Genomic DNA, 22,460 nt, shown 5'->3' on the forward strand with positions numbered 1-22,460 from the left:
CCAACCCCTGCAGGATTGCTGCCATATGTTTCTCTCACTCTGTGTTGCCCGGGTACTCACGATGTACACCCTCTCCCCCCCGGGTACTCACGATGTACACCCTCTCCCCCCCCCCCCCGGGTACTCACGATGAACACCCTCTCCCCCCGGGTACTCACGATGTACACCCTCTCCCCCCGGGTACTCATGATGTACACCCTCCCCCCGGGTACTCACGATGAACACCATCTTCCCCCCCCCCCCCCCGGGTACTCACGATGTACACCCTCTCCCCCCCGGGTACTCACGATGTACACCCTCTCCCCCCACCGGGTACTCACGATGTACAGCAGGTTGAGGACACACAGCGAGTTCTTGGAACAGGTGAAGCCGCCGCAAACCATCGTCACAATCAGCGCTGGCGCTCCAGCCACTCAGCACAGCCCGCGAGCCCCGGGACAAACACCGCCGCTTCAATTCACTCCTTTCTAAATGTTTTAGACCCAATGCTTTTGGCTTGAAAATGACGCAAAAACCACCAGCGCCTGCCGCTTCCTCCGGCAAAATGCAGCAGGATCTCGGAGAGAAGACAACCAGCAGGAACTGCGGTTAGTGCGCAGGCGCTGCCGCCTGAAATCAGCTGACGTTGCCTTCGTCTGGCATCCAACCTGCTGGGACTGAGCTCAACAATGTGTGTGCAGGGGTCGGGCCGAGAGGCAGTCATCCGTGTCCGGGAATTGTGTGCAACTACAGTTGTGAGCATCAAAACGAGCAGCAGATTGCAAACTTTAGATTGAAAAATTTAAGAAAGGCGCGTGAGGGAAACCAAGGAATTGTAGACCAGTTAGCCTAACATCTGTTGTCGGGAAATTACTGGAGTCTATAATTAAGGATAGGGTGAATGAACACCTCGAAACATTTTCAGTTGATCAGAGCGAGCCAGTACGGATTTGTGAAAGGTAGGTCATGCGTGATAAACCTGATTGCATTTTTTGAGGAGGCAACTAACATAGTGGACAGGGGAATATCTATGGATGTTATTTATATGGACTTCCAGAAGGCATTTGATAAAATCCCACAAGAGACTGCTAACGAAGGTAGAAGCCCACGGAATTGAGGGAAAATTATTGACCTGGTTAGGAAATTGGCTGAGCAACAGGAGACAGGTCGAAGGGATAATGGGTAGGTACTGTAATTGGCCAGATGTGACTAGTGGTGTTCCACAGGGGTCTGTATTGGTGCCACAACTATTCATATTATTTATTAATGACTTAGATGATGGCATAGAAAGTTATATATCCAAATTTGCCAATGACACAAAGATAGGTAGAATTGTAGGGGTGAAGTGTAGATGGAAGCATAAAATTACAAATGGTTATCAATGGATTAAGTGAATTGGCCAAACTGTGGCAAATGGATTTCAATGCAGGCAAATGTGAGGTCATCCACTTTAGACCTAAAAAGGATAGAACAGGGTACTTTCTAAATGGTGAAAGGCTCAAAACATTGGAGGTCCAAAAAGGCTTGGAGGTCCAGATGTTAGATCATTAAAATGTCATGAACAGGTACAGAAAATAATCAAAAAGGCTAACGGGATGCTGGCCTTTATATCTACAGGACTAGAATACAATGGGATAGAAGTTATGCTGCAGCTATACAAAACCCTGGTTAGACCACAGCTGGATTACTGTGAGCAGTGCTGGGCACCACACCTTAGGAAGGATATATTGGCCTTTGAGGGAGTGCAGTGTAGGCTTACCAGAATTATACCTGGACTTCAAGGGTGAGGTTACGAGGAGAGATTACACAAATTAGGGTTGCATTCCCTACAATTTAGAAGGTTAAGGGGTGATCTGATCAAAGTTTTCAAGATATTAAGTGGAACAGATAGGGTAGATAGAGAAACTATTTCCACCAGTTGCGGATTCTAGAACTAGGGGGCATAGCTAAATATTAGAGCCAGACCTTTCACGAGTGAAATTAGGATATACTTCTACACACAAAAGATAGTAGAAGTTTGGAACTCTCTTCTACAAATGACAATTGATACTAGATCAATTGTTAATTTTAAATTGGTGACTAATAGCTTTCTGTTAACCAAAGGTATTAAAGGATTTAGGCCAAAGGTGGGTATATGGAGTTAGGTTTCAGATCAGCCATGATTTCATTGAATGGCGGAACAGGCTCAAGGGGCTGAATGGCCTACTCTTGTTCATATGTTCCATTTAAAGTGTATAGAATTTTGCATTATTTTAATATTCACATACATCAAAATAAATTACATTTTCTTCAATCAATAATGACTAGTCCTTACTACTGCAAGTGGAGAATACTTGTATAGCAGCTATAGGATTGTTATTTTCGCTTAATACTTGGAAGCTATGGGCACCAAATGTGCAGCCAGCTATTTCATTGGTTGTGACTCTCCTCAGAACATAGGAACAGGAGTAGGCCATTCAGCCCCTAAAGCCAGTTCTGCCATGCAATTACTTCATGGATGACCTGTATCCTAACTGCATTTACCTGCCTTGGCTCCTTGTCCCTTAATACCCTTGACTAGCAGAAATCTATCAATCTCAGAATTAAAATTATTATTTGAGGTAGTATCTACTGCTTTTTGTGGGAGAGAGTGTCACACTTTTACCACCCTTTGTGTAAAGAAATGTTTCCTAAATTCTCTCCTGAATGGCCTGGCTCTGATTTTAAGGTTTTGTCCCCTTGTCCTAGACTCGCCATCAGTGGAAAACATTTCTCTCTCTCTACCCTATCAATTCCTTTCACAATCCTAAAAAAAACTCAATTAAATAACCTTCTATATTCCAGGAAACACAAGCTTAGTTTATGTAATCTCTCCTCATAATTTAACCCTTGGAGTCTTGGTAACATTCTCGTGAATCTGTGGTGCGCACTTTTCAAGGCCAATATATCCTTTCTAATGTGTGATACACAGAACTGTACATTGTACTCCAGATGTGGCCTCACCAGGGCTTTGCATAGCTGGAGCAAAACTTCATGTCCTTTATATTCTAGACATCTAGATGTAAAGGCTAACATTTTGTTAGCCTCTTCGATTATTTTTTGTACCTGACCACTACATTTTAGTGATCTGTGAACATGGAACCCTAAATCTCTTTGGACCTCCACTGTTCCTAGTTTTTCACCATTTAAAAAATACTCATATCTATCTGTTTTTGGTCCAAAGTGGATATTATTACACTTACCTGCGTTGAAATCTATCTACCATAATTTTGCTCACTCATTTAATTTATCAATGTCTCTTTGTAATTTTATGCTCCCGTCTACACTACTTACTATCCAGTACTGGATGAGCAATGGTTTCAGTTCCTGTTCCTGCACCATTGCCTCTGGTATCCCCCAAGGAGCTATCCTTGGCCATCTTCTATTTCTCATCTACATCCCCTCTCTCAGTGACAGAATCCGAAAACACAGCATCAGTTCCACATGTATGCCAACAACACCCAGCTCTATCTCATGAACACCTCTCTTGACCCTTCCATTATCTCTAAATTGTCAGACTGCTTGTCCAACATCCAATGCTGGATGAGTAGACATTTTTTCCAACTAAATATTGGGACAATCGAAGCCATTGTTTTCGGTCCTCACCACAAACTCCGTTCTCTAGTCATCGATTCCATTCCTCTCTCTAGCAATTGTCTGAGACTGAACCAGGCTGTTTGCAACCTTCATGTTGCATTTGACCCTGAGATGAGCTTCCAACTTCAAATCCGCACCATCACTGAGACCGCCTATTTCCACCTCCATAACATCGCTCAACTCTGCCATTGCCTCAGCTCATCTGCTGCTGAAACCCTCATTCATGCCTTTGTTACCTCTAGACTTGACTATTCCAATGCACTCCTGGCTGGCCTCCCACATTCTACCATCTGTAAACTTGAGGTATTCCAAAACTCTGCTCCCCGTGTCCTAATTTGCACCAAGTCCCGTTCATACATCACCCCTGTGCTCACTGACCTACATTGGCTTCTGATTAAGCAACGCCTCGATTTTAAAATTCTCATCCTTGTTTTCAAATCCCTCCTTGCCCTCACCCCTCCCTACCTCTGTAATCTTCTCCAGCCCCACAACCCTCTGAGATATCTGCGCTCTTCTAATTCTGGTCTCTTGAGCATCCTCAATTTTAATCACTCCACCTTTGGCAGCTGAGCTTTCAGCTGCCTAGGCCCTATCTCTGGAATTCCCTTCTCAAACCTCTGTATGTATGTCTCCCCATGACTCATTTTACATCACTTAGTACCATTTACATGAGGGATCTCCACAGTATAGGATGAATCCACGAACCTGCACTTCCAGTAGAAAGCCACGATAGCTGGGACTTTTCAAAGAATCTACAACTTGTGCTCCCTAGAAGTTTGGCTTCCTCGATGGGAGCACAAGATTATGGAATCACCCCTTATATCTATCCCTTAAGGCTGAATTACTTGAACCCACTGGGTGCAATTTCATTAGCAGTTAGCATGAAAGCCACCTATTCGAACTGCCACACGTGCAGACAAGTTCTGCATATACACGGATCATGTTCCTATCTAGTGAGATGGAGGAACTGAGGGAAATCCTTATTAGTCAGGAAATGGTGTTAGGGAAATTGAGGGACTTGAAGTCCGATAAATCCCCAAGTCCTGATAGTCTGCATCCAAGAGTACTTAAGGAAGTTGCCCTAAAAATAGTAGATGCATTGGTGGTCATTTTCCAACATTCCATGGACTCTGGATCAGTTCCTATGGATTGGAGGGGAGCTAATGTAACCCCACTTTTCAAAAAAGGAGAGAAAACAGAATTATAGACTGGTTAGCCTGACATCGGTAGTGAGGGAAATGCTGGAATCAATTATTAAAGATGTAATAGCAGCGCATTTGGAAAGCAGTGACAGGATCGGTCCAAGTCAGCATGGATTTATGAAAGGGAAATCATGCTTGACAAATCTTCTAGAATTTTTTGAGGATGTAATTAGTAGAGTGGATAAGGGAGAACCAGTGGATGTGGTGTATTTGGACTTTCAAAAAGCTTTTGACAAGGTCCCACACAAGAGATTAGTGTGCAAAATTAAGGCACATGGGATTGGGAGTAATGTATTGACGTGGATAGAGAACTGGTTGGCAGACAGGAAGCAAAGAGTGGGAATAAACGGGTCCTTTTCAGAATGGCAGGCAGTGACTAGTGGGGTACCTCAAGGTTCAGTGCTGGGACCCCAGCTATTTACAATATATATTAATGATTTAGACGAAGAAATTGAATGTAATATTTCCAAGTTTGCAGATGACACTAAGCTGGGTGACAGTGTGAGCTGTGAGGAGGATGCTAAAAGGCTGCAGGGTGACTTGGGACAGGTTAGGTAAGTGGGTAAATGCATGGCAGATGCAGTATAATGTGGATAAATGTGAGGTTATCCACTTTGGTGGCAAAAACACGAAGGCAGATTATTATCTGAATGGTGACAGATTAGTAAAAGGGGAGGTGCAACAAGACCTGGGTGTCATGGTACATCAGTCATTGAAAGTAGGCATGTAGGTACAGCAGGCAGTTAAGAAAGCAAATGGCATGTTGACCTTCATAGCGAAAGGATTTGAGTATAGGAGCAGGGAGGTCTTGCTGCAGTTGTACAGGGCCTTGGTGAGACCACACCTTGAGTATTGTGTGCAGTTTTGGTCTCCTAATCTGAGGAAGGACATTCTTGCTATTGAGGGAGTGCAGCGAAGGTTCACCAGACTGATTCCTGGGATGGCAGGACTGACATATGAAGAAAGACTGGATCGACTAGGCTTATATTCACTGGAATTTAGAAGCGTATGAGTGGACCTCATGGAAGCATATAAAATTCTGATGGGACTGGACAGGTTATCTGCAGTAAGAATGTTCCCGATGTTGGGGAAGTCCAGAACCAGGGGTCATAGTCTAAGGATAAGGGGTAAGCCATATAGGACCGAGATGAGGAGAAACTTTTTCACCCAGAGAATTGTGAACCTATGGAATTCTCTATCACAGAAAGTTGTTGAGTCCAATATGGCCCTTACAGCTAAAGGGATCAGGCAGTATGGAGAGAAGGCAGGAGTGGGGTACTGAAGTTGCATGATCAGCCATGATCATATTGAATGGTGGTGCAGGCTCGAAGGGTCGAATGGCCTACTCCTGTACCTATTTTCTATGTTTGTTTCGATAGCATTCTGGGGCAGCTTCAGGACAGTGGCCTGGCAGCATTGCAAATGCTGATTTTTGTCTGCAGGTGCGGCCATGATGGAAACATTACTGATAATGTATTCAACAGTTTAGCATATTGTAAAACAAAAAAATCCCTGATGCTTCTTAAAAAGAAAGCAGCTTTCCAACTGTATCACAGTTTAAAATGAACAGGTTCAGAGAAATATGCTAATCTTTAAATATATTTATTTTTACCTAATGTTGATATTAAAACTTCAGTAGATAACTGGGTCAGGGAGTTTCTGAGCCTGACAGTATGAAGGCAAACTAGATTAAACTGCCTTGAACAGAGTGATCAGAATATTAGACCCACAATTTGCTTTACTTTCTTGCCAATGGGAGCCCTCTAATGAATCAGCATAGGAATTACGTCATCACCCAGCTGTGAATGTGCAGAAAACCTTTCAAGGCCACTCTGAGGAAATCTAAGAAGAAAAGATAGGCAACATGGGAACTTTAAGTTATGAGCTATCTTATCAGCAAATGTTCACAAGTATCTATCTCCCTCATAAAGACATCAATTGACTCCACATCTATGTCCTCCTCCAGCCGTATGTTCAACATTTTCACAAATGTTTGTGAGAAGAAATATTTTTTTCTGAATTCACTACTTTAGAATCAACCTGTTGAGAATATATGGACCTGTAGGACAAGTATATGTCCAAGTGCAGCAGAGCAAAACAAATCACATTGCTCTGAAATTGACCAACAAGAAAATTAAAATCAAGATTAAGAAAAGAAACAGAAAGCTTTATGAAGTTTTTAGGGAAAAGGATACAAGTGACTATGCAATGAGTACAGGGCTATATAAAGTAGATCAAAAAAGTGATTGGTGATGTCAAAAGACAAATGGAAAGGGTAGTGCAGGTGTAGTAGCAAATACAAAACATACTGTCACAATATTCTTCCAATACTATAGCAGTAGGAGGTGAGCAAGGAAAAACATTCCCCGAAGTGACCTGTAATGTATGCACCTGTGAGTATGCTCACAACTTTGTCGAGCTGTTGGGAAAAAAACACAAAAAAAACCCTACAAAAATACAAAAAAAAACAACAAAAAAAAGTGCCTTGGAAAATGTTTGGAGTGTCCCCCAGATCAGGGGGTTACGTGATTTAATGTTTATGTTTGCCCCAAAAGAGTTGCAGAGCTGTTGGGAGGGAGGGCGGTCAGTCGTTGGTGTGCGTCAGCACCCAGCTAGCGACTTTCCGTCTTCAGACCCTGCAGAGATACCTTTACGTCGAGCCCCCTCCTCGGTGGTGTGCGCTGGCGACGTATTTCTTCCGCCAGCAGCACGGCCTCAACTACGACATGCAGCTCCTGTTTGTGAGCTTGGGGGGGCGTCAGGACCGCCCTCCGGGAGCTGCCTGTCTTTTACAGGGACCTCACCAGGGTCTGGAACAAAGTCTCCACCAAGCACAGCTCTCCACTGGCTGGAGTGGCAGCTGTCCTGCAGGAGCCGCTGCTCGGGAATCTGTACCTCCACGACCGAGGTTTTAGGTGGCAGTCGGACGAGAGGGCTGTGGCTGGTGAGGTGACCAGGGTCAGGGACCTGCTCGATGGCGGAGGAGCGGGCTGGATGGTGCCAGACACGCTGGCACGGCGCCTAAATTTGGCCGAAGTCCGCCGCGCGGCCGATGCCATCGAGTCGCTAAAAACAGCACTGGGCTCTGACTCCATTAGGTGTATCGAGGAGGCTCAAGCACGTGGGGAGATCCTGTCCGAACTGACCCCTGTCCGGACGGAATTCCTCATTGGCGCCAAACCCCGGTACCTCCCTCGGGAGCCGGTGCCTCACAACTTGAGCCGCCTCGGGGAAATCCCCTCCGTACCTTTCAGTTCTGCGCGGAGGGGTTTCCTGTACGGGCTGCTCCTGCACACTCTCAACCTTGCCATCCTCGTCTGCCGTCCGGACACGCCATGGCGTACCATCTTGCCGTCCGGAGGAGGCGGGGGCCCCCGATGGAGTGCACTCTACGCGGGAGTCCTCCCACTATTCATCGGGGACTTGACCTAGAGGGTGGTGCACGGAGCAGTCCCGTGCAACAAATTTTTAAGCCGGTTCACGGGCTCCCAGGCCGCCTGCAATTTCTGCGGTCTGGAGGAGTCCGTGTTCGATGTTTTTATTGAATGCGCGAGGTTGCAGTCCCTGTTCCATTATTTAAAGGGGCTGCTCCTCAATTTCTGGTTGCACTTCAGTCCCACACTCCTGATCTTTGGGCACCTTGTGTGGAGGGGAGCAGGTAGGTCCAAGGGCCTCCTCGTAGGACTGCTCCTGGGCATGGCCAAGGGTGCCATCAGCCGGTCCAGGCAGCGGGCGGTCGAGGGGGTCGTTCAGCCTGACTGCCTGCCTCTCTTCCGCGCGTACATCGCGCCAGGGCTCCTTGGAGATGGAGCACGCGGTGTCCACCGGTACGCTCGCGGCCTTCCGTGAGAGGTGGGCGCCGGAGGGACTGGAGTGTATCGTTACTCCCGGCAACCAAAGTTTAATTTGATTTTATATGTTCTAAAGTTTAATTTGTTTAATTGCCGGATTTTTAGTGCCCCCCTCCCCTTTTATAGGGGGCACTTGTAAACTTTATGATTTTATTGCCCAAAAAAAAAATCACAAAAAAAGTAAAAAAATAAAATAAAAAAAGGTCATTTGAAAAGTGGCTGGAGTGTTCTCCAGATTAGGGGGCACTTGATTTAATGTTTATTTTGTCTCCCCCCCCCCCCCCCCAAAAGAGTTGTAGAGCTGTTGGGGGCAGTTAAGTGTCTGGAGTGTCCCCCAGATTGAGGGGCACTTGATTTAATATTTATACTTGCCCTTGATTTTATGTCCAAATGATAATTTGTTTAATTTGCCGGTTTAGTGACCCCCCCTTCCCTGCTTTTTGCCAGGGGCTACTTGTATAATTTGTGTTTCAGTACCCTCAACAAAGAAAAACAAAATAAAGGGGCACTTGGAAAGTTTTTTTGGAGTGTGCCCCGCCCCCCTTACCCTTTAATCAGGGGGCACTTGATTATTTGTTATACAACAAAATAGTTGTAAAGCTGTTGGAGGCGTGGCCTATTCACTTGGAGCTGTGATCTGTGGAGAGAGGAGCTTCTGCAAGTGCTCCTGCCTGCAGGTTAGCAAACCTGTGTACCCCAGGAAGAGGAGGAAGAGGCCTACTGCTTCAACACTTCAGGGGAGAGGAGGAGAGCAACTTCTACAAACACTGCTACAGAGAGTTGGAGAGAGGGGAAAAGGAAAATAAAACCTCATCAACTTGGATATAACATCATCCCGTGTGGAAAGAGGGAGAGTCATTAACAACATCATCGACAGGTGGGTGCATTGGTGCACTCCCCAAAAAGACTTTGTTTTATTGGTGAGGGGAGGAAAGAAGAGTAATTCGAAGGCCGGAACATCGCGGGGTGTGTGTGTGTGTGTCTAAGTGTGTGTGGGGTGCTTGCTTAAAAACTAGGCCCCACACACCACTAAAGCACCCCTCCCCCATTGCCTGGCCCGGGTTAGCTGGAGCTACCTGGGTGAAGACTCATTATCCAATCAATTAACATCATTAGGAGTACTGTGCCTGTGTAGTTCCAGCTATCCCGGGTGAAGACATCTTCTCCCCCCACCAGAAGACCATCTATTAAGACTTTGTTTTTCCATCCGGGGAGTGCACTCCTGCAAGCACCCACCCAACTCTGTGAGGGGAGACTTGCTCTCACAGCTTCCCTCATTCCCACCCCCTACCTCTCTCTCTATCTCTCTGTCTCTCCCCTCTCTAAGAGGCCTCTTTCTCCTCTCTTTTAAAAATATATAATTAATAAATAATAAGACAACTAAGCAGAGGGAAAAAGGCCCCTCCCCAATCAGAGATCCCTCTGCTCATGAGGCCATTAAGATCTATCAGGCCTGTGACTTTGGGGTGAGTGTAGCCCTTAAAGGGACCCCGTAATGGCGCGTCCATCTACGCCAGTGGCAGGGCCAGCAAAAACCTATGCGCACGTGGCATCCACGGCCACGACGCCTTGTGCTGCCCTGCCACCTTTCAAATTAATTACTAGGAAAAATGGGGTCAAGAGCTACACTCACCCCAACATGAGCTTTGAGGAGCACGTGAGGGCAATGGCTGAGGTAGTTGGCCCCTCGGCCATTGTCGCCACCTCCAAGATGTCCGGCAAGACTCTGTTCTTCCTGGGGTCGGAGCAGGCGGTGTCCCTGACCCTTGAAAAGGGGCTCACGGTGGGCAGGACCTTCCTGCCCGCTTGAGGCCACCGCGCAGAGGGTCGTCATCTCAAACGTCCCACCCTTTGTTCCCGCTGAGCTCCTCCTCCCCCACCTACGTCAACTGGGGAAGGTAAGGTCAGGGATAAACCCCATACCACTTGGCTTCGGGGAGGCCAGCCTCCGTCATGTGTTCTCCTGCCACCGCCAGCTTTTTGTTCGGCTGGCGCGGGAGGAGATAACGGAGGGATCTTTTAATGTGGTCCACGAGGGGACTGCTTACCGCATCTTCTGGATGGCAGACGGTGTGCGGTGCCACGCCTGTCGGGAGATGGGGCACGTTCGTAAGAACTGCCCCGCCTCCAAGGCCGCTAAAACAGCCAAAATGGCCAAGGCTAGCACCGCCGGCACTCCTCCCCCTAGTACCGCCCGCGTGCCAGGAGCCGTAGGTGCGCGGGCATCGTCGGGGGACTTTGTCTTCACTGGGGGGAGGGAGTGCGTCCGGTCGGAAAGAAGACGCGGTGTAAAACGAAACACCTTCAGGCGAGTCCCCTCAATGGACCGGACGGCCCCATCACCGCGCTCAGCCAACCCCTGTCACCGGCGAGCGCGGGGTATCCTGAGCCCGTGCTCGAGTCCTTGACCGCTACCGCGGAGTGTTTACCACCCGCGGTCGGACTCTGGCGCGGGAAAGACAAGTCAAAGGGGGAGCAGAGCCAGAGGCCGCGGCAGACATGGAGGTCTCCCTGCCTCTATGTCCCCCCAGACGAAAAAGGAGGCACCACTCCAATGAAGTGGAGGAGGAACAACATCCCTCCGTGTAGAAGTTGGTGCCCGTCGCGTGTCCCGTGTCCCCCACCAGCGCTCCCAAACCGCGCCGAAGGCGGGGGGATTCTGTTGCTGGGGAGGGTGAGACAGCCGAGACTGCCCAGCCTCTGCCTCCTGGGGATAGAGGGGCGCGCGGGGCTGCCACAAGAATGTGTCGCCGCCGGGTCGAGCGTCCCGGGGACTGAGTCGGGCGAGGCCGAATCTGAACTCGCCCGGTTAAAAGCCAACATCCCCTGGGATCTGCTCGACCTGGCAGAAAAACAAAAATCAAAATTAAAACATCATAAATTTCAGGAACCCCCACCTGCTGGGCCGGAGGGTGATGGCGGGGAGGGTGAGGAACCCCAATCTTCATCCCCAACTTTGGAGCCGGGGGACTTGGAGGAACTGGAGCTGCTTTTCGGCCCGGTTTCTCTGTGTTCCCCGGTGCCTGGGGCGGAGGGGGACCCCCATCCGCTGCCACTTCCCAACCCGGCATCCAAGGGGGAGCCCAGGGGGGACTCCTCTGCCGACGATCCTGGGGGTGGGATCGGGGCAGAGGTAAGGCCGGATGGTTCGGCTGGGCCGTTCGCCGTACCCCATGTTGCTGGTGGCGACCTCCCGGAGGGGGACGGGGACTCGGTGGAGGGCGCGGGAGAAGATCTGGAGTCCATCACCAGTGAGGTGGTGGATCTCCTAGTGCCCGCCGCTAAGCTCCCCTCATTCCTGCAAAGGAACTCCAGGACTTTTTGGCGCAATGCCAGGGTCACCGCAATCGAGCCCTTCTGGCCGTGGACAAATGGTCCGAGCCGGCGCTGCTCATCAGGTCCGTCCGCGCAGCCGCTAAAACCATGGCCGCAGGCGGGCCCTTATCAAAACCGGAAAGCCTTGAGCTGCGCTGGCTCAGAACGTTCCTCGCTGGGTTGTTGAGGGAGTGGAGGTCATCAAACGACTCCGCTCCCCCCCCACAGTAGTTTAAGGTAGAGGTTGCACTATACTTTTGCCATGAAGATAACCACAGCTAGCCTCAACATCAACGGTGGCAGAGAGGCACGCTGTAGATTTAACAATGTTTCACTCCTACGGGAGGGAAATATGCGGTGTGCTTCCTGCAAGAAACCCACACCGTTCCGGAATACGAGGTCACGTGGCTCCTGGAATGGCAAGGAGAGGTCCGCATGAGTCACCTCACTGCCACTTCTTGTGGGGTGGCTATCTTGCTGGCCCCACATTTTCAGCTGGAGATCTTGGGGGTCAAGGAGCCTGTGCCAGGCCGCTTGCTCCATGTCACAGTTCACCTGGGGGATATGCCGCTCCATCTAGTGAACGTGTACGCCCCCCAGCCCAGCCCGCAGCAACTGCGCTTCTTCTAAGAAGTGCCCACTTTCCTAGGCTCCATCGACATCATCGACTGCATTGTCCTCGGGGGGGATTTTAACTGTACCCTCGAGGCGAGGGACTGCTCCGGTGCCCCACAGAGCATGACGGCGATAGAGAAATTGAGGGACCTGGTCGGGTCCTTCGACTTGGTGGACGTCTGGCGAAATCTCCATCCCGACTCCAATGCCTTTGCGTGTCTCGGGCGTACATCTCCTGCGTTCCGGCAGCTCCCATGCGGCCGGCGCCATGCTCGGACCACCACGTGGTGTGGGCGGAGCTCGCTTCGCTCCGCGCAAGCATGGGGTCCGCGTACTGGCACTTTAACAACCTGCTGCTGGAGGACGAGCAGTTCCAGGACTCATTCCGTCGTTTCTGGGCCGACTGGGGAAGGAAGCAGGGGGGCTTCCCCTCCTTGAGGCTATGGTGGGACGTGGGCAAAGCTCAATCCATCTCTTCTGTCGAGTATGCGAAGGGGTCGACCAAGAGGCGGGTGGCCAGGGTGGTGCGCCTGGAAAAGGAGGTGCTCGACCTGGAATCCCGTCTCGGTCAAGTCCTCAAGGACCCAGTCCTGCGGACAGTGTACGATGCGAAGAAGGCCGCGCTGAAGGACCTGCAGCTCGTCTGGTCCTGAGGCGCGTTGTGAGGTCGCGGATCCGGTTCCTCCGGGACCTGGACCACGGCTCCTCCTTCTTCTATTCACTGGAAAGAAGACAGGGGGTCCGTAAGCAACTCTTGACGCTGCTGGCCGGCGGCGGATCTCTGGTCTCGTATCCGGAGGGCATCAGCAACAGGGCCCAAGACTATTACAGGGCTCTGTTCTCTCCGGACCCGTCCAGTGAGGAAGCACGTAGAGTTTTGTGGGAGGATGTGTTGACGGTCGGCCCAGAGGGCGCCGAAAATCTGGATGCTCCGCTAAGCCTGGCGGAGCTGACCGGTGCCCTCGACCAGCTCTCGAGGGGAAAGTCTCTGGGGCTCGACTGGCTAACCGTGGAGTTCCACAGGGGTTCTGGGATGTCCTGGGGGGGGGGCGACTACGCGCGGGTCCTGGGGGAAAGTCTGGCAACTAGGGAGATGCCCCTCTCTTGGCGCAGGGCAGTCATCGTCCTTTTGCCTAAGAAGGGCAATCTCAGCCTACTTAAGAATTGGCGCCTGGTCTCCCTCCTCAGCACGGATTGCAAAATCTTTGCCAGAGTGATGTCTGCTCGCCTTGGCGCCATGCTGGACCACATGATCCACCTCGACCAGTCCTACATGGTCCCGGGTCGGACAATCCATGACAACATCCATCTGGTCTGGGACCTGGTCCACCATTCCCAGGAGGCTGGTCTGTCGGTCGCCTTCCTTTCACGAGACCAGGAGAAGGCGTTCGACAGGGTGGATCACGAGTATCTGTTCGGAACTCTGTGCGCTTTCATCACCCGGATCCGACTTTTGTACCCACCACGGAGTGCCTGATTAAGGTTAACGTTTTTTTGACGGCGCTCTTTCGTTTTGGGAGAGGGGTGCGCCAGGGATGCCCCATGTCCGACCAGTTATATGCCATCTGCGTGGAGCCGTTCCTGCGCCTCTTGCGGAAGAGGTTGACGGGACTGGTTCTGCAAGGGCCAGGCGTGGAGGTCGTCCTCTCTGGTCGAGGATCCCGTTGACCCGCGGAGGATACGTGAGTGCCAGGAGATTTACTCGGCCACATCCTCCGCCAGGATCAACTGGGAGAAATGTTCCGGACTCCTGGTGGGTCAGTGGCGGGTGGACTCCCTGCCGGAGGAGCTCAGGCCTTTTGCCTGGAGCACGACCCATCTCCTCTATCTGGGAGTCTACCTTAGCCCTGACGAGGAAGCCTGGCCGGCTAACAGGCAGGAGCTGGAGGCTAAGGTCGCCGCTCGCCTAGGGCGCTGGACAGGACTGCTCCGAGTGCTGTCCTACAGGGGTCGAGCGCTAGTCATAAACCAGCTGGTGGCCGCTATGCTGTGTTACTGGCTGGTCACTTTGACCCCACCCCCTGCGTTTGTCGACAAGATACAGAAGAAGCTGGTGGACTTCTTCTGGAACAACAGGAAGCACTGGGTCTCTGCTGCGGTTTTGAATCTCCCGCTTAGGGAGGGCGGTCAGTCGTTGGTGTGCGTCGGCATCCAGCTAGCGACTTTCCGTCATCAGACCCTGCAGAGATACCTTTACGTCGAGCCCCCTCCGACGCTGGCGACATATTTCTTCTGCCAGCAATACAGCCTCAATTACAATACGCAGCTCCTGTTTGTGAGCGTGGGGGGGCGTCAGGATCGCCGTCCAGGGGCTGCCTGTCTTTTACCAGGCACTCGTCAGGGTCAGGAACAGAGTCGCCACCAAGCGCAGCTCTCCCCCGTCTGGAGTGGCGGCTGTCCTGCACGAGCCGCTGCTCAGGAATCCGTACCTCCACGACCGCGGTTTTGGGTGGCAGGCGGACGAGAAGGCTGTGGCTGGCCAGGTGACCAGGGTCAGGGAGCTGCTCGATGGCGGAGGAGCGGGCTGAATGGCGCCAGACGTGCTGGCACGTCGCCTAAACCGGGCCGATGTCCAGCGCGCGGCCAATGCCTTCGAATCGCTAAAAACAGCGCTGGGCCCTGACTCCGTTAGGTTGAGGAGGCTCAAGCACGTGGGGAGATCCCGTCCGGATGGAATTCCTCATCGGCGCCAAGCCACAAAACCTCCCTCGGGTGCCGGCGCCTCACAACTTGAGCCACCTCGGGGAAATCTCCTCCGTGCCTTTCAGTTCTGCGCGGAGGGGTTTCCTATACGGGCTGCTCCTGCACACTCTCCACCTTGACATACTTGTCTGCCATACGGACACGCCATGGTGCACCATCTTGCCATCCAGAGGAGGCGGGGGTCCTCAATGGAGTGCACTCTATGTGGGAGTCCTCCCCCTATTGGGGACTTGGCCTGGAGGGTGGTGTACGGAGCAGTCCCGTGCAATAAATGTTTAAGTCGGTTCACGGGCTTGCAGGCCACCTGCAATTTCTGCGGTCTGGAGGAGTCCGTGTCCCATGTTTTTATGAAATGTGCACGGTTGCAGCCCCTAGGGGGAGTGTTTGCTAATGCTGTTGGGAAGGAGTTAAACTAATATGGCAGGGGGATGGGAACCAATGCAGGGAGACAGAGGGAAACAAAATGGAGACAGAAGCAAAAGACAGAAAGGAGATGAGTAAAAGTGGAGGGCAGAGAAACCCAAGGCAAAAAACAAAAAGGGTCAATGTACAGCAAAATTCTAAAGGGTCAAAGTGTAATAAAAAAGGCAAGCCTGAAAGCTCGGTGCCTCAATGCGAGGAGTATTTGGAACCCAGGAGAGGGCTCTGAGCTAGTTAGAGTGGGTGAGAGCGCAGATGAACAGAACCCTAAGAAAGAATGCAAAAGGCAGGAGGCAACAGAGCAGAGTAGCACTGGGGTAAGTGTAAACCACAAGGTGATAGGAAGGGACAATATGTATGAATATAAAGGGGCTGCAGGAGAGGTCAAAACTAAAAATCATGGTTCAAAAACTAGTATTAAAACACTGTACCTAAACGCACGCAGCATTCGAAATAAAGCAAATGAGTTGACGGCACAAATCATTACAAATGGGTATGATTTGGTGGCCATTACAGAAACGTGGATGCAGGGTTGCCAAGACTGGGAATTAAACATACAGGGGTATCTGACAATTCGGAAGGATAGACAAGAAGGGAAAGGAGGTGGGGTAGCTCTGTTAATAAAGGATGATATCAGGGCAGTTGTGAGAGACGATATTGGCTCTAATGAACAAAATGTTGAATCATTGTGGGTGGAGATTAGAGATAGTAAGGGGAAAAAAATCACTGGTGGGCGTAGTTTATAGGCCCCCAAATAATAACTTCACGGTGGGGCGGACAATAATCAAGGGAATAATAGAGGCATGTGAAAAAGGAACGGCAGTAATCATGGGGGATTTTAACCTACATATCGATTGGTCAAATCAAATCGTATGGGGTAGCCTGGAGGAGGAATTCATAGAATACATATGGGATTGTTTCTTAGAACAGTATGTAACAGAACCTACAAGGGAGCAAGCTATCTTAGATCTGGTCCTGTGTAATGAGACAGGAATAATAAATGATCTCCTAGTAAAAGATCCTCTCGGAATGAGTGATCACAGTATGGTTGAATTTGTAATACAGATTGAGGGTGAGGAAGTAGTGTCTCAAACGAGCGTACTATGTTTAAACAAAGGGGACTACAGTGGGATGAAGGCAGAGTTAGCTAAAGTAGACTGGGAACACAGACTAAACGGTGGCACAATTGAGGAACAGTGGAGGACTTTTAAGGAGCTCTTTCATAGTGCTCAACAAAAATATATTCCAGTGAAAAAGAAGGGCGGTAAGAGAAGGGATAACCAGCCGTGGATAACCAAGGAAATAAAGGAGAGTATCAAATTAAAAAAACAATGCGTATCAGATGGCCAAGGTTAGTGGGAAACTGGAAGATTGGGAACATTTTAAACGACAGCAAAGAATGACTAAGAAAGCAATAAAGAAAGGAAAGATAGATTACGAAAGTAAACTTGCGCAAAACATAAAAACAAAGATAGTAAATGCTTTTACCGATATATATAACGGAAGAGAGTGACTAAAGTAAATGTTGGTCCCTTCGAAGATGAGAGGGGGGATTTAATAATGGGAAATGTGGAAATAGCTGAGACCTTAAACAATTATTTTGCTTCGGTCTTCACCGTGGAAATCACAAAAATCATGCCAAAAATTGCTGGTCACGGGAATGTGGGAAGGGAGGACCTTGAGACAATCACTATCACTAGGGGGGTAGTGCTGGACAGGCTAATGGGACTCAAGGTAGACAAGTCCCCTGGTCCTGATGAAATGCATCCCAGGGTATTAAAAGAGATGGCGGAAGTTATAGCAGATGCATTCGTTATAATCTACCAAAATTCTCTGGACTCTGGGGAGGTACCAGCGGATTGGAAAGCAGCTAATGTAACTCCTCTGTTTAAAAAAGGGGGCAGACAAAAGGCAGGTAACTATAGGCTGGTTAGTTTAACATCTGTAGTGGGGAAAATGCTTGAAGCTATCATTAAGGAAGAAATAGCGGGACATCTAGATAGGAACAGTGCAGTCAAGCAGACGCAACATGGATTCATGAAGGGGAAATCATGTTTAACTAATTTACTGGAATTCTTTGATGATATAACGAGCATGGTGGATAGAGGTGTACCAATGGATGTGGTGTGTTTAGATTTCCAAAAGGCATTCGATAAGGTGCCACACAAAAGGTTACTGCAGAAGATAAAGGTACGCGGATTCAGAGGAAATGTATTAGCATGGATCGAGAATTGGCTGGCTAACAGAAAGCAGAGAGTGAGGATAAATGGGTCCTTTTCGGGTTGGAAATCGGTGGTTAGTGGTGTGCTACAGGGATCGGTGCTGGGACCACAACTGTTTACAATATACATAGATGACCTGGAAGAGGGGACAGAGTGTAGTGTAACAAAATTTGCAGATGACACAAAGATTAGTAGGAAAGCGGGTTGTATAGAGGACACAGAGAGGCGGCAAAGAGATTTAGATAGGTTAAGCGAATGGGCTAAGGTTTGGTAGATGGAATACAATGTCGGAAAATGTAAGGTCATCCACTTTGGGGAAAAAAAAACAGTAAAAGGTAATATTATTTGAATGGGGAGAAATTACAACATGCTGCGGTGCAGAAGGACCTGGGGGTCCTTGTGCATGAAACTCTTTTGGAGTTTACCTGTTCCTTGTGCATGAATCCCAAAAAGTTAGTTTGCAGGTACAGCAGGTAATCAGGAAGGCGAATGGAATGTTGGCCTTCATTGCTAGAGGGATGGAGTACAAAAGCAGGGAGGTCCCGCTGCAACTGTACAGGGTATTGGTGAGGCCACACCTGGAGTACTGCGTACAGTTTTGGTCACCTCACTTAAGGAAGGATATACTAGCCTTGGAGGGGGTACAGAGACGATTCACTGGGCTGATTCCGGAGATGAGGGGGTTACCTTATGATGATCAATTGAGTAGACTGGGTCTTTACTCGTTGGAGTTCAGAAGGATGAGGGGTGATCTTATAGAAACATTTAAAATAACGAAAGGGATAGACAAGATAGAGGCAGAAAGGTTGTTTCCACTGGTCGGAGAGAGTAGAACTAGGGGGCACAGCCTCAAAATACGGGGGAGCCAATTCAAAACCGAGTTGAGAAGGAATTTATTCTCCCAGAGGGTTGTGAATCTGTGGAATTCTCTGCCCAAGGAAGCAGTTGAGGCTGGCTCATTGAATATATTCAAATCACAGGTAGATAGATTTTTAACCAATAAGGGAATTAAGGGTTATGGGGAGAGGGCGGGTAAGTGGAGCTGAGTCCACGGCCAGATCAGCCATGATCTTTTTGAATGGCGGAGCAGGCTCGAGGGGCTAGATGGCTTACTCCTGTTCCTAAACCTTATGTTCTTATTATGTTGTGTTATTATGTTCTATTCCATTATTTGAAGGGGCTGCTCCTCAAATTCTGGTTGCACTTCAGTCCCACACTCCTGATCTTTGGGCACCCTGTGTGGAGGGGAGCGGGCAGGTCGGAAGACCTCCTCATAGGACTGCTCCTGGGCATGGCCAAGGGTGCCATCAGCCGGTCCAGGCAGCGGGCGGTCGAGGGGGTCGTTCAGCCCGACTGCCTGCCTCTCTTCCGCGGTTACGTTCGAGCCAGGGTATCCCTGGAGATGGAGCATGCGGTGTCCACCGGTACGCTCACGGCCTTCCGCGAGAGGTGGGCGCCGGAGGGACTGGAGTGCATCATCACCCCCGGCAACCAAATTTTAATTTGATTTTAATGTCTAAAGTTTAATTTGTTTAATTTGCTGGTTTTAGTGCCCCCCCCCCCCACCCTTTTAGCCAGGGGCCTCTTGTATAATTTGTTTTTCGGTGCCCTCGGGGGAAAAAAAAACAAGGGGGCACTTGTTTTAAAGTGTTTGGAGTGTCCGTCCCCCCCCTTAAGGGGGGGCACTTGATTTAATTGTTTATATGTTTTCTACAGAAATAGTTGTAAAGCTGTTGTAGGTCACAGACTCTCACGCCGTCTGCAATTTCTCCGGTCTAGAGGAGTCTGTGTTCCATGTCTATGTTGAGGTTGCAGCCCCTATTCCAGTATTTGAAGGGGCTGCTCCTCAATTTCTGGTTGCACTTCAGTCCCACACTCCAGATCTTTGGGCACCCTGTGCAGAGGGGAGCGGACAGGTCAGAAGGCCTCCTCGTAGGACTGCTCCTGGGCACGGCCAAGGGGGCCATCAGCCGGTCCAGGCAATGGGCGGTCGAGGGGGTCGTTCAGCCTGACTACCTGCCTCTCTTCCACAGTTACATTCGAGCCAGGGTGTCCCCGGAGATGGAGCACGCAGTGTCCACCGGTACGCTCACGGCCTTTCCGCGAGAGATGGGCGCCAGAGGGACTGGAGTGCATCATCACCCCCGGCAACCAAATTTTAATTTGATTGTTTAAAGTTTAAAGTTTAATTTGTTTAATTTTCTGGTTGTAGTGCCTCTTTAACAAGGGGGACTTGATTTATAGATTCACAAAAAATAATTGTGGAGCTGTTCCAGGCACTTGATTTAAAGTTTCTACCAAAAATAGTTGTAAAGCTGTTGCGGCTCACCGACTCCCAGGCCAGCCTGCACTTTCTGCGGTCTGGAGGAGTCCGTGTTCCATGTGTGTGTACAGTGTGTGAGCCTCTCTTCCATTATTTGAAGGGGCTGCTCCTTGATTTCTGGCTGCACTTCAGTCTCACAGTCCTGATCTTTGGGCACTCTGTGCAGAGGGGAGCGGGCAGGTCGGAAGGCCTCCTCGTAGGACTGCTCCTGGGCCTGGCCAAGATGGCCATTAACCAGTCCAGGCAGCGGGCGGTCGAGGAGGTCGTTCAGCCTGACTGCCCGCCTCTCTTCCGCAGTTACGTTCGCGCCAGGGTGTCCCTGGAGATGGAACATGGGGTGTCCCCCGGTACGCTCGTGTCCTTCCGTGAGAGGTGGGCGCCAGAGGGACTGGAGTGCATCATCACCACCGGCAACCAAATTTTAATTTGATTTGACATGGTTGTATTGTTAATTTGTGGGTTTTGGTGCCCTTCCAAAAGGGGGCACTTGATTTAATGTTATAAAGAAATAGTTGTCGAGCAGTTGCATTGTGAGTGGCTTATCAAGTCACGTGATGTTCACAAGGCTCAAGAAAACCCCAGTCAGTTGAGTCTCGATCATCCACGATGAGGTATGCAGTTGTGACCCTAGTGGATGAACTTACTAATGTGCAGTGTGATTGTTAAACCTTTGTTAATAAACCAACTAGTTTGTGTTGCTATGAATTCTTAAGCAAAAAACCCATGAAGCAAATACATTGCATGACCCATATGAAGTTGATCAATACACAGTAAATATACTAAATTAGTACTTCTCAGAAATTTTAGGAGGGAGAAAACTAACAATATACTATCCAACAAGCAACATGCATTGTGTTCTGGGAACTTTAACTTTACCAAGGCAAAGGCTCGCGATCGATTCAAAGGGGCTGAAAACCAATACATCTCTCAGCATGGATAAACAACACTTCTGGGCACTTAGCGAGGCAGAGAGGAGATTTGTGAAGTACATGGGGCCATGTTGAGGGACTCAGTGAATACTGGAGAAGTTCCAACAGGCTGGAAGCAGGGAACTGTAGTTCTCATATTCAAGAAGGGTGATCGAGCCACACCTGGAAGTTATAGGTCTATTAGCCTGACCTCAATAATTGGAAAACTAATGGAATCAATAATCAGAGGCAAAATGAAATGCTTGAAAATAACCAGATAAATTATGTTCAAAATGGTATCACCAGAAGTACATCTTGTTGGACCAATCCTTTAGAAATTTTTGAGACAGTAATGTTCCAAATTGATGGGGGAAAACCATATATCTCGACTCCTAAAAGGCCTTTAATAATATACCACATGAAGGACTCCTTTAAAAACTGAAGTAATTGCATAGACATAAACATAAATTGGTAACTGGCTAACAGAAAGGACAAAGAGGATAGTTATAAGAGGAACTAGGTCAAAATTGCATAAGGTACTGAGTGCCCTGTCCCCAGAGGTCTGTGCTGGTCTCCATGAAAGACCTGGATTAATAGTTTCAGTACAAGGTAGTTAGTTCAATCAGCTGGGGAGAACTGTGAAGTCAGAATGCAGATTTGTGATCGTACAACCAGATCATCATGGATGTAATTTTAATCTAAAAAATGGGTGAGTTGGGGCGTGGAGGTAGTTAAAGTGTTAAAAATCGGAATCCTGATCTGAACCCATCTCCAACTTGCCCAGTCCGGTTTCAACCGAGGCGGGACGGGAGGCAGGACGGGGCAGGCAACCAACCCGCTGCCAGGAGGCGGATCATCTATTTAAATATTATGAGGTTGGAAGCTGCTTCTCTAATCTCCATTTTATGTTTAACTGTAGCTGGTCGGGTTTTGCACACCTCGTAGAACCCGCCAGTTACAGCAAGGTGAGGATTGCTGGGTCCAGGAGGTAAGTGCCTTTAAACCTAATTCCTGGATTCAGGGTCCCTGTCTAATCCACCCCACAAGGCCTCCGATCACCACCACCACCCCACATCCAGGCCACCAATCCACCCTCCACCCTCTCAGGCCTCCGATCCCTCCACAAGGCCTCCTCCCACACCAGGTCTCCAATCCCTCCACGAGGCCTCTGCCTCCCACCCGCCCCCCCCCCCCCCCCCAGGCCTCCAATTCCCCCTTCCTCCTCCAGCACCCGACTCTAAATAAATAACAAATCATCAGTTAGGCAACGATCTTCAGGCATTTTATGCCTTTCAAACAATACACTA

The 22,460-nt window shown here is 49.4% G+C and overlaps 1 protein-coding gene and 1 long non-coding RNA gene across 2 annotated transcripts in view; one reads left to right on the plus strand and one right to left on the minus strand.

Annotated features, from left to right (window-relative positions):
• tspan13a (tetraspanin 13a) overlaps nucleotides 1-587 on the minus strand; it is a 98,950-nt gene extending 98,363 nt beyond the window's left edge. The window contains exon 1 of the mRNA XM_070881002.1: nucleotides 321-587. Within this exon, the coding sequence (XP_070737103.1) occupies nucleotides 321-383 (63 nt within the window). The 5' untranslated portion in view covers nucleotides 384-587. The remainder of the gene's footprint in view (nucleotides 1-320) is intronic.
• A 56-nt stretch (nucleotides 588-643) lies between these two features.
• LOC139263902 (uncharacterized) overlaps nucleotides 644-22,460 on the plus strand; it is a 43,729-nt gene continuing 21,912 nt past the window's right edge. Inside the window, exon 1 of the long non-coding RNA XR_011593245.1 lies at nucleotides 644-938. This is a non-coding gene — a long non-coding RNA (uncharacterized lncRNA). The remainder of the gene's footprint in view (nucleotides 939-22,460) is intronic.

Source organism: Pristiophorus japonicus, chromosome 5 (assembly GCF_044704955.1).
Source record: "Pristiophorus japonicus isolate sPriJap1 chromosome 5, sPriJap1.hap1, whole genome shotgun sequence".
In the NCBI taxonomy this organism is placed as follows: domain Eukaryota; kingdom Metazoa; phylum Chordata; class Chondrichthyes; family Pristiophoridae; genus Pristiophorus; species Pristiophorus japonicus.